The sequence below is a fragment of the Oncorhynchus mykiss genome, chromosome 19 (genome assembly GCF_057628025.1).
Source record: "Oncorhynchus mykiss isolate SJ-2025 chromosome 19, ASM5762802v1, whole genome shotgun sequence".
In the NCBI taxonomy this organism is placed as follows: Eukaryota; Metazoa; Chordata; class Actinopteri; order Salmoniformes; family Salmonidae; genus Oncorhynchus; species Oncorhynchus mykiss.
Window position 1 is genome coordinate 20232565 of NC_143040.1, and position 12987 is coordinate 20245551.

At 43.5% G+C, this 12987-nt stretch overlaps 1 protein-coding gene across 10 annotated transcripts in view; it reads right to left on the minus strand.

Annotated features, from left to right (window-relative positions):
* The window catches only part of LOC110497375 (lipopolysaccharide-responsive and beige-like anchor protein), a 319123-nt gene that overhangs the window by 30701 nt on the left and 275435 nt on the right, over positions 1-12987 (minus strand). For 5 of the 10 annotated variants that reach the window (XM_090210434.1, XM_036954302.2, XM_036954300.2 and 2 more), the window contains 3 exons: positions 10924-11101; positions 9740-9805; positions 3448-3603 (listed from right to left, as the gene is read on the minus strand). In XM_090210434.1, the coding sequence (XP_090066560.1) occupies positions 3448-3603; positions 9740-9805; positions 10924-11101 (400 nt within the window). Of the gene's footprint in view, positions 1-3447; positions 3604-9739; positions 9806-10923; positions 11117-12987 lie in introns of all 10 variants that reach the window. The other 5 variants (XM_090210433.1, XM_036954299.2, XM_036954301.2 and 2 more) reach the window with 1 other exon arrangement.

The following is a 12987-nucleotide window of genomic DNA, read 5'->3' on the forward strand; positions in this document are numbered from 1 at the left end:
AAAAACAGCTTCTATCTCAAGGCCATCAGACTGTTAAACAGCCACCACTAACATTGAGTGGCTGCTGCCAACACACTGACACTGACACTGACTCAACTCCAGCCACTTTAATAATGGGAATTGATGGGAAATGATGTAAATATATCACTAGCCACTTTAAACAATGCTACCTTATATAATGTTACTTACCCTACATTATTAATCTCATATGCATACGTATATACTGTACTCTATATCATCGACTGCATCCTTATGTAATACATGTATCACTAGCCACTTTAACTATGCCACTTTGTTTACATACTCACCTCATGTATATACTGTACTCGATACCATCTACTGTATCCTGCCTATGCTGCTCTGTACCATCACTCATTCATATATCCTTATGTACATACAGTGCCTTGCGAAAGTATTCGGCCCCCTTGAACTTTGCGACCTTTTGCCACATTTCAGGCTTCAAACATAAAGATATAAAACTGTATTTTTTTGTGAAGAATCAACAACAAGTGGGACACAATCATGAAGTGGAAAAACATTTATTGGATATTTCAAACTTTTTTAACAAATCAAAAACTGAAAAATTGGGCGTGCAAAATTATTCAGCCCCTTTACTTTCAGTGCAGCAAACTCTCTCCAGGAGTTCAGTGAGGATCTCTGTATGATCCAATGTTGACCTAAATGACTAATGATGATAAATACAATCCACCTGTGTGTAATCAAGTCTCCGTATAAATGCACCTGCACTGTGATAGTCTCAGAGGTCCGTTAAAAGCGCAGAGAGCATCATGAAGAACACACCAGGCAGGTCCGAGATACTGTTGTGAAGAAGTTTAAAGCCAGATTTGGATACAAAAAGATTTCCCAAGCTTTAAACATCCAAAGGAGCACTGTGCAAGCGATAATATTGAAATGGAAGGAGTATCAGACCACTGCAAATCTTCCAAGACCTGGCTGTCCCTCTAAACTTTCAGCTCATACAAGGAGAAGACTGATCAGAGATGCAGCCAAGAGGCCCATGATCACACTGGATGACCTGCAGAGATCTACAGCTGAGGTGGGAGACTCTGTCCATAGGACAACAATCAGTCGTATATTGCACAAACCTGGCCTTTATGGAAGAGTGGCAAGAAGAAAGCCATTTCTTAAAGATATCCATAAAAAGTGTTGTTTAAAGTTTGCCACAAGCCACCTGGGAGACACACCAAACATGTGGAAGAAGGTGCTCTGGTCAGATGAAACCAAAATTGAACTTTTTGGCAACAATGCAAAACGTTATGTTTGGCGTAAAAGCAACACAGCTGAACACACCATCCCCACTGTCAAACATGGTGGTGGCAGCATCATGGTTTGGGCCTGCTTTTCTTCAGCAGGGACAGGGAAGATGGTTAAAATTGATGGGAAGATGGATGGAGCCAAATACACAACCATTCTGGAAGAAAACCTGATGGAGTCTGCAAAAGACCTGAGACTGGGACGGAGATTTGTCTTCCAACAAGACAATGATCCAAAACATAAAGCAAAATCTACAATGGAATGGTTCAAAAATAAACATATCCAGGTGTTAGAATGGCCAAGTCAAAGTCCAGACCTGAATCCAATCGAGAATCTGTGGAAAGAACTGAAAACTGCTGTTCACAAATGCTCTCCATCCAACCTCACTGAGCTCGAGCTGTTTTGCAAGGAGGAATGGGAAAAAATTTCAGTCTCTCGATGTGCAAAACTGATAGAGACATACCCCAAGCGACTTACAGCTGTAATCGCAGCAAAAGGTGGCGCTACAAAGTATTAACTTAAGGGGGCTGAATAATTTTGCACGCCCAATTTTTCAGTTTTGATTTGTTAAAAAAGTTTGAAATATCCAATAAATGTCGTTCCACTTCATGATTGTGTCCCACTTGTTGTTGATTCTTCACAAAAAAATACAGTTTTATATCTTTATGTTTGAAGCCTGAAATGTGGCAAAAGGTCGCAAAGTTCAAGGGGGCCGAATACTTTCGCAAGGCACTGTATTCTTTATCCCCTTACACTGTGTATAAGACAGTAGTTTTGGAATTGTTAGTTAGATTACTTGTTGGTTAATACTGCATTGTCGGAACTAGAAGCACAAGCATTTCGCTACACTCGCATTAACATCTGCTAACCATGTGTATGTGACAAATAAAATTTGATTTGATTGATTGATTTGAGACAGAGACGTAGCCGGGAGACAGAGTCGTAGCCGGGAGACAGAGTCGTAGCCGGGAGACAGAGACGTAGCCGGGGACATATGGAGCTGGAGGATCGAGGCTATACCTATGCTTATATACCTATGCCTATTATAAAGGCTGTACCTGGGTCAGTAAAGTAAACAGGGCTCTAATGGGGCTATACCTACACCTACTATAAAGGCTGTACCTGGGTCAGTACAGTAAACAGGGCTCTGATGGGGCTATACCTACACCTACTATAAAAGCTGTATCTGGGTCAGTGCAGTAAACAGGGCTCTAATGGGGCTATACCTACACCTACTATAAAGGATGTACCTGGGTCAGTACAGTAAACATGGCTCTAATGGGGCTATACCTACACCTACTATAAAGGATGTACCTGGGTCAGTACAGTAAACAGGGCTCTAATGGGGCTATACCTACACCTAATATAAAGGCTGTACCTGGGTCAGTACAGTAAACAGGGCTCTAATGGGGCTATACCTACACCTACTATAAAGGCTGTACCTGATGGATTAGGTGTCTTGTGGAAGGGCCGATGATTAGGGGCTGTGAAATGAATGGTGAAGTTAATAGGACACTGAATGACGCTCTAGAATAAGGGCTGTAATCGGGTCAGGGGAGAATACAGGCCTCTGATGGAACTATATTTGAACGGCTGTGCCTGGTTCAGTTGACTACAGAGCACTCAGAAGGGGTGTATTGCTACATCTGCATTGCTTGCTGTTTGGGGTTTTAGGCTGGATTTCTGTATAAGCACTTTGTGACATCTGCTGATGTAAAAAGGGCTTTATAAATACATTTGATTTGTGGTAGAGCAAAATACAAAAAGGCTGTTCCTGAGTCAGTGAAGCACACAGGACTCAGATGGAGCTGTGTAGTAAAGGCTGAATCAGTTGAGAACACGGGGCTCTGATGGGGTGAAGGGGAGTGAATATTGAGACTGAAGTTGCTCTAGATTCTAGAATAAGTACTGATTCTGAGTCGGTGATATATACACAGTCCTCATATGGATCTATGTTGTAAGGGCTGTACTTTGAGTCAGAGAAGATAAGAATCTGTAGGGGCAATAAGTATAAAAACTGTGCCTGGGTCAGATTACTATATCGATGTCTTAATGAACATATGCATAAGGGCAGTGGAGTGAATAGGACTCTGAAGTCACTCTACAATAAAGGTTGTACTTTGGTCAGTTGCCTATATAGAACTCGGTAGAGCAAATTTGTAAAGGCTGTACCTGAGTCAGTGGAATAGACGCGGAAGCTCTTGTCCCAGAAGCCACAGAGCAGGATGAAGCGGTTGTCTGCGGTGATGATGAAACACTGAGAGTGGATGTGAATGCTCTGGTCCAACAGGTCTGTGATCTGACGACGGTGGGTCCCCACGTTACTGGCTGGAGAGGGGAAGGAGAGGAGGAGGGAGGTGGAAGGATGAGGGGGAAGGAGAAGGAGGGAGAGAGGGAGGGAGGAAGGGAGAGGGAGGGGGAGGGGGGGGAGATGGGGAGAGGGATAGAGGGGTAGGGAGGAGGGGACAGGGGGAGGTGAGGAAGAGGGAGAGAAATACATACTGAGATGTTGCACAGTAATTCATTAGGTAAAGCATGTAAGTCTGAGGAAAAACGTATTGTATAAAATCTGACTGTTTTCCTTTACGATATCGCCGCGTTAATCATTTTCACAAAGACATCAAACCATTACTGGAGCCACCAACTACGACATTTGTCACGCATGGCGTTTACGCACGTTCGTCGCCACGGCAGCAGCACCATTTTGATTTGTGAGGGAATACATAAAACATCTAGGACGTGGCGTTTACAAGGGTTTCACATTTTCCACTGGGCCTAAGAGTTTGAGTAACGATGAGCGTGCATATTCTCTCTCTCCCCAGAAGGAGAAGAGACTTCCAATAGCTAAGAAGAGGAGAGGAGCCACGCATAGTCAGGACAGCATAAATTAAATCCACTTTGGCCCCTTATCGCTGGGTTGGAGGTTTGTGAGTGAGTGAGTGAGTGAGTGAGTGAGTGAGTGAGTGAGGACAAAATAAATAACAGACTAAAACAAAGGCAGGGCCATGTCTGTTTTGGACTGATGCATTTCCTTGGCCTTGCAGACGTAGCCATCTCTCATTAAGTGCTTTGTAGTGGGTGGATATATAGATATTAAGATATGCTGCGCCAGTTTCCCGGACAAAGATTATGTCGAATCCTAAATCATTATCAGAATTATCCATTAAAAATATTTTTTAGTCCTGGACTAGACTTAATCTGTGTCCAGGGAACAAACAAGCACATTAGGTTCTAGACTTCTGTAACTTAATCCTCCCTTTCTCTCAGGCTCCCTTTCTCTCTCTTCTGCTCTAACTCAAGATGAACAGGTGAGGGTCCGGCCCAGGCATCCCTGACAGAGACCAGCACGCCATGTCTGACGAGTACTTCAACCAATTATCAACATTTCCCCCCGCCACGGCCGCCCCGCCAGCCAAATACAATTTACTGTGTTTAAACTGAAGCTCCTTGTGGAATGTGAGAAGTATAAATACATAAATGACACGTTAAGAAAATATCCCCTCACCACACGCATTATACATGTGATGTGGAGCGTGTGGCCTGGTGCTGAAAAATGACAAAACAGAGCTGAGCGGAAATCGGTATTTTTGAACACCGATTTGGCCATTTTTTTTTTTTTTACACCTTTATTTAACTAGGCAAGTGAGTTAAGAACACTTTCTTATTTTCAGGGGCAGAACGACAGATTTTTACCTTGTCAGCTCGGGGATTCAATCTTGCAACCTTACAGTTAACTAGTCCAATGCTCTAACCACCTGCCTCTCATTGCACTCCACGAGGAGCCTGCCTGTTAAGCGAATGCAGTAAGCCAAGGTAAGTTGCTAGCTAGCACTAAACGTATCTTATAAAAAACAATCAATCAATTAATCAATCATAATCACTAGTTAACTACACATGGTTGATGATATTACTAGTTTATCTAGCGTGTCCTGCGTTGCATATAATCGAGGCAGTGCGCATTCGCGGAAAAAGGACTACCGTTGCTCCAATGTGTACCTAACCATAAACACCAATGCCTTAAAATCAATACACAGAAGTACATATTTTTTAAACCTGCATATTTAGCTAAAAGAAATCCAGGTTAGCAGGCAATATTAACCAGGTGAAACTGTGCCGTCTCTTGCGTTCATTGCACGCAGAGTCAGGGTGTATGCGATAATAATAAACGTTTTGTTTTTGAAATGATACAGTGCCTTGCGAAAGTATTCGGCCCCCTTGAACTTTGCGACCTTTTGCCACATTTCAGGCTTCAAACATAAAGATATAAAACTGTATTTTTTTGTGAAGAATCAACAACAAGTGGGACGACATTTATTGTATATTTCAAACTTTTTTAACAAATCAAAAACTGAAAAATTGTGCGTGCAAAATTATTCAGCCCCCTTAAGTTAATACTTTGTAGCGCCACCTTTTGCTGCGATTACAGCTGTAAGTCGCTTGGGGTATGTCTCTATCAGTTTTGCACATCGAGAGACTGAAATTTTTTCCCATTCCTCCTTGCAAAACAGCTCGAGCTCAGTGAGGTTGGATGGAGAGCATTTGTGAACAGCAGTTTTCAGTTCTTTCCACAGATTCTCGATTGGATTCAGGTCTGGACTTTGACTTGGCCATTTTAACACCTGGATATGTTTATTTTTGAACCATTCCATTGTAGATTTTGCTTTATGTTTTGGATCATTGTCTTGTTGGAAGACAAATCTCCGTCCCAGTCTCAGGTCTTTTGCAGACTCCATCAGGTTTTCTTCCAGAATGGTCCTGTATTTGGCTCCATCCATCTTCCCATCAATTTTAACCATCTTCCCTGTCCCTGCTGAAGAAAAGCAGGCCCAAACCATGATGCTGCCACCACCATGTTTGACAGTGGGCATGGTGTGTTCAGGGTGATGAGCTGTGTTGCTTTTACGCCAAACATAACGTTTTGCATTGTTGCCAAAAAGTTCAATTTTGGTTTCATCTGACCAGAGCACCTTCTTCCACATGTTTGGTGTGTCTCCCAGGTGGCTTGTGGCAAACTTTAAACGACACTTTTTATGGATATCTTTAAGAAATGGCTTTCTTCTTGCCACTCTTCCATAAAGGCCAGATTTGTGCAATATACGACTGATTGTTGTCCTATGGACAGAATCTCCCACCTCAGCTGTAGATCTCTGCAGTTCATCCAGAGTGATCATGGGCCTCTTGGCTGCATCTCTGATCAGTCTTCTCCTTGTATGAGCTGAAAGTTTAGAGGGACGGCCAGGTCTTGGTAGATTTGCAGTGGTCTGATACTCCTTCCATTTCAATGTTATCGCTTGCACAGTGCTCCTTGGGATGTTTAAAGCTTGGGAAATCTTTTTGTATCCAAATCCGGCTTTAAACTTCTTCACAACAGTATCTCGGACCTGCCTGGTGTGTTCCTTGTTCTTCATGATGCTCTCTGCGCTTTTGACGGACCTCTGAGACTATCACAGTGCAGGTGCATTTATACGGAGACTTGATTACACACAGGTGGATTGTATTTATCATCATTAGTCATTTAGGTCAACATTGGATCATTCAGAGATCCTCACTGAACTTCTGGAAAGAGTTTGCTGCACTGAAAGTAAAGGGGCTGAATAATTTTGCACGCCCAATTTTTCAGTTTTTGATTTGTTAAAAAAGTTTGAAATATCCAATAAATGTCATTCCACTTCATGATTGTGTCCCACTTGTTGTTGATTCTTCAAAAAAAATACAGTTTTATATCTTTATGTTTGAAGCCTGAAATGTGGCAAAAGGTCGCAAAGTTCAAGGGGGCCGAATAATTTTGCAAGGCACTGTAGTTTCCGGATTCGACCATATTAATGACGAAAGGCTCGTATTTCTGTGTTATTATGTTATAACTAAGTCTATGATTTGATATTTGATAGAGTAGTCTGACTGAGCAATGGTAGGCAGCAGCAGGCTCGTAAGAATTCATTCAAACAGCACTTTCGTGCGTTTGCCAGCAGCTCTTCACAGCATTGAGCTGTTTATGACTTCAAGCCTATCAACTCCCGAGATTAGGCTGGTGTAACCGATGTGAAATGGCTAGCTAATTAGCGGGGTGCGCGCTAATAGCGTTTCAAACGTCACTCGCTCTGAGACTTGGAGTAGTTGTTCCCCTTGCTCTGCATGGGTAACGCTGCTTCGAGGGTGGCTGTTGTCGATGTGTTCCTGGTTCGAGCCCAGGTAGGAGCGAGGAGAGGGACGGAAGCTACTGTTACTGTTACTGTTACACTGGCAATACTAAAGTGCCTATAAGAACATCCAATAGTCAAAGGTATATGAAATACAAATGGTATAGAGAGAAATAGTCCTATAATTCCGATAATAACTACAACCTAAAACTTCTTACCTGGGAATATTGAAGTCTCATGTTAAAAGGAACCACCAGCTTTCATATGTTCTCATGTTCTGAGCAAGGAATTTAAACGTTAGCTTTTTTTCATGGCACATATTGCACTTTAACTTTCTTTTCCAACACTTTGTTTTTGCATTATTTAAACCAAATTGAACGTTTCATTATTTATTTGAGGCTAAATTGTTTTTATTGATGTATTATATTAAGTTAAAATAAGTGTTCATTCAGTATTGTTGTAATTGTCATTATTACAAATAAATAAATAAAGATTGGCCGATTAATTGGTATCGGCATTTTTCTATTATTTCTCTATTTTATTTCTCTCTGCATTGTTGGGAATGACACGTAAGTAAGAATATCACTGTTAGTCTAGACCTGTTGGTTACAAAGCAAATCACATTTGATTTGATATGACACACACACAGTATATAAAGAGGAGGGTCATAAAAGGGGAGAAATGGATCTGGATGGAGATGAGCTGCTGGGAATGACATTTTAACTAGACAGCCGTTAGAGGAAACGTGTGTTTGGACGAGAGAGAGAACGAGACAGAGAAAGAGAGAAGAAAAGGAGAGAGAACATTTGCAAGAGAGCAACCAGAGAGCAACAGAGAGAGGAAGAATGAGAGAAAACAAGAGGAGAGAGAGAACAATAAAGGAGAGAGCGAAAGTGCTCTGCCTCAGACCACTCTCTCCCAGACAGTGTATCCTATACATTACTAGAGCTCTGTCTCTGACCACTCTCTCCCAGACAGTGTATCCTATACATTACTAGAGCTCTGTCTCTGACCACTCTCTCCCAGACAGTGTATCCTATACATTACTAGAGCTCTGTCTCTGACCACTCTCTCCCAGACAGTGTATCCTATACATTACTAGAGCTCTGTCTCTGACCACTCTCTCCCAGACAGTGTATCCTATACATTACTAGAGCTCTGTCTCTGACCACTCTCTCCCAGACAGTGTATCCTATACATTACTAGAGCTCTGTCTCAGACCACTCTCTCCCAGACAGTGTATCCTATACATTACTAGAGCTCTGTCTCTGACCACTCTCTCCCAGACAGTGTATCCTATACATTACTAGAGCTCTGTCTCTGACCACTCTCTCCCAGACAGTGTATCCTATACATTACTAGAGCTCTGTCTCTGACCACTCTCTCCCAGACAGTGTATCCTATACATTACTAGAGCTCTGTCTCTGACCACTCTCTCCCAGACAGTGTATCCTATACATTACTAGAGCTCTGTCTCTGACCACTCTCTCCCAGACAGTGTATCCTATACATTACTAGAGCTCTGTCTCTGACCACTCTCTCCCAGACAGTGTATCCTATACATTACTAGAGCTCTGTCTCTGACCACTCTCTCCCAGACAGTGTATCCTATACATCACTAGAGCTCTGTCTCTGACCACTCTCTCCCAGACAGTGTATCCTATACATCACTAGAGCTCTGTCTCTGACCACTCTCCCCCAGACAGTGTATCCTATACATTACTAGAGCTCTGTCTCTGACCACTCTATCCCAGACAGTGTATCCTATACATCACTAATGCTCCGCTGCTCTGCTCGCCTCCTCATCAACAAGTCGTGAGTGATGAGAGGTGCCCATATTGTCCTGACATCCGCCCGCCGCACATTCTCAATCACACATTATTACCGCATTCATATTCATTTATACTGACACAGATCCTTTCCCCCGCTCAAATTAAACCAGAGAGAGAGTAAGAAAAACTGTGTGAGAGAGAAAGAGAGAGATGGAGAGAGAGAGAGAGATAGAGGAGAGGGGGAGAGGTTGATGATGAAATACCAGTCCAGGCCACAGCTCATTGCATTCCAATTTGCATGCAAATGGTTTAGCAGAAGAGAGAGCAGAGTGGAGGATTTATTTCAGGGGATGAGAGGACGGGGGAGGGGGGGGGGCTGTTGGTGGGCAGGGGCTGGGAAACAACAGCAAGCTACTGGCCAGGGACACTGCCTTGGGCCATCACAATGAATCCCAGAGACACACACACACACACACACACACACAGACAGAGAGACACACACACACACGTTTGAGCACACACACCGACATACAAACACACAGACAAGTGGCATACCTATCAGGGGGTCTATTTCCACGGGAAGTTGGTACTGCTGGTCCTGCACAGAGGAGCCTTGATGACCTGGGACAGAAAGACAGAGAGACGAAAAGAGAGGTGTGGGAGGAAGGAATGAGTGGGATGCAGAAAGAAGGATGGGTTTAATATCAGTGATTTGGCCCTGTGGAGTACTTTGGCTTCTGTTCCATATGGGCGATGCTAAAATGTAATTTGCCACACTCAAAGCCTATTGTCCCCCAGAGTGCTCTACCAAAGAGTCACATTTAGATGTAAAACTGTTTTCTGTGGCTCCAAATAGACTCTGATAATACATAGTAATACATAAACAAGTTTATAACAGAATATCGTGAATCCTTACATCTGAACATCCTCTAATAATACAGATTTGTACCACAAACAAGTTAAAATAACACTAATATAACAATTCAAGATCTAACCACAAACAATATCACATGAAATCCACTCATCAAAACAAAATGCTCCAAATTCAAGGAGATCTACAAATCTTCATTGTCTTTGAGTTTCATAACGTCAGACTTCATCCCATATCCCCTTCCCTGTTATTCCACAGCAGGGTTGATGTTTAATAAATAAACCATGAGGAGTGAGGTCTTGATGCATCAAAGAGGAAGGGAAACCTAACGCTGGCAGAGTGCACGTGTCACATTTGATCCTGCCTTTTAGGAGGACCGCTCAACTGTCTCAGAAATCAACGTCCTGTCCTGGGAAGATGAGAGACAAGCCCATTGGCTGCTCTCGTTGAGATACACAGAGAAATACTGACTGAAGGCCTTTGGATACGATACTGTGTGTTGATAAACGTGTAGTCCTCAACTGTGTGCTCCAAAACTCTCTACTCTGTGTACCGGTCCTTGACGTGCTACATGAAATCAGACTTATGATAAAAACATTTACATCCTTGATATCTCATATCCTACATATGAGTTGAATTTCAATGAATTGGTTAAATGTACATTTCAAGCCATAGCGCGGCGCACAATTGGCCCGGCGTCATCCGAGTTAGGGGAGGGTTTGGCCGGGGTAGGCCGCCATTGTAAAACAAGAATTTGTTCTTAACTGACTTGCCTAGTTAAATAAAGGTTAAAAATTTTTTTTAAATCCTGCTGACCTCTACAAGATAATCCTACTTTAGCCTCCACTTCCTACAATCCCCCTCTTACCGGCCAGGCCGTGCCACTTGTTGACGGCGAAGAGGCGGTTGGCGGTGACGGTGATGATGGCGGGCGCGGCGAGGCCCGGCTGGGTGTTGGCGGCCACGTGGGCCACGGGAGAGTTGCTGGGGAACTTCAACACCATGATGACATCCTGCTGCATCTGCTCCGTGAACATCAACGGGCTCTGCAGGAGGACATACTGGTGGTGATGGACAGATCAACGGACGGATGGACGGAAGGAGGGAGAGGAGGATGGATAGATCCACAGACGAAGAGCAGGAGCGAACGAGGGATGGAGCAGCAGAGGAGAAGAGGGAACAGCAGGAGCAGCAGCAGCACGCAGAAAAGAGAGTGAAAGAGAGAGGGGGGAAGGGAGGAGAGGGACAGAGAGAAAGTTAGCTGGGAAGCTAGCATGGAGTTGCAGCACTCAGAGGCCAAGCTACAGAAAGGGAAGGAGGCCATCTGGAGAGAAGCTGAGGTACTAAAAACAGAGTACCATTATTCACATGACAACATCGATTAGAAGTCAGGGCAAGAAAAACAGACACTAGAAAACTATTTCTTAAAGACAAAGTTTGTGTCAATTACTAAGGAAGAACCAACAAGTCTCAGCATTAAAACGGAAGACAAACAAACAAATAGACAAAACGTAAGAGGAGGAAAATCCACAGGATTGGTATAGTGTGTGTGTGTGTGTGTGTGTGTGTGTGTGTGTGAGAAAAACGCCTCTGTGGAACTCCCCATGTTAACGTTGTTACAGTGCTCCCCCCTAACACTCTATTAAAAGTCTCTGTAATGCCCATACAGATAGATAGAGGACTCATCTTTGTATCTGCGTTACATTATGGCGTCTGTGATTGGTTATAGCCATCTATAGTGCTCTATCTATCTCTATGGTAATGCCTCATCAAATGTGGCACCATTAATAACCTGTCAGTGAGGGCTGCTGGGTACTGGAGTCCTCCTCAAGTCTGACATTCTACACCATCTGTGATGAATCAAGAGTCTACTAGCAGTTACTTGGACTGAACCTCTAAATATAAGGACTCGTGTACATGCCAGACATTATTTATCTATCTTTTCACAATGAGAAAAGTCAACATTCTTCCTCAAAATTATCAGACTTTGCTCAGGTCTCTTCAGGAAATTTGCATTAACATGACAATGGTCAGAAGTGAACTTGATACTTTTATCATTGGTAACAATCAGTCGCCACAAACGGTCAAATAAAAGTCCCATTTTGTATTTATCTTCATATAAGAATTGACATTTGTTCCTGCCAAGCTTCGTCAAGACACTCACTTTAAACCATGTGAGTTCACTTCTACTGATAAGAGTTGTTTTTACTGGCTTGGCTCACACACATTATTCATCTTGCGTCCCAAATGGCACCCTATTCCCTCTACATAGTGCACTCCTTCTGATCAGGGTTCTGGTCAATAAAAGTGCACTCCACATGAAATAGGGTGCCATTTGTTCAGACTGATGAGTCATTTGCAGGATGATTGTAGTGAGCTGGGGAACATACTATACATGCTTAATGTCAGAGGCACACTGAGGTAAATCTCTGTTGTTTTAACAGGCTACTAGAATACTCTGACAACTCAGACAGGGGGACATGCCAGGACCAGAGTCTGACACTACACTCAGACAGGGGGACATGTCAGGACCCGAGTCTGACATCACACTACACTCAAACAGGGGGACATGTCAGGACCAGAGTCTGACATCACACTACACTCAGACAGGGGGACATGTCAGGACCAGAGTCTGACATCACACTACACTCAAACAGGGGGACATGCCAGGACCAGAGTCTGACACCACACTACACTCAGACAGGGGGACATGTCAGGACCAGAGTCTGACACCACACTACACTCAGACAGGGGGACATGCCAGGACCAGAGTCTGACACTACACTCAGACAGGGGGACATGTCAGGACCAGAGTCTGACACCACACTACACTCAGACAGGGGGACATGCCAGGACCAGAGTCTGACACCACACTCAGACAGGGGGACATGCCAGGACCAGAGTCTGACACCACACTCAGACAGGGGGACAT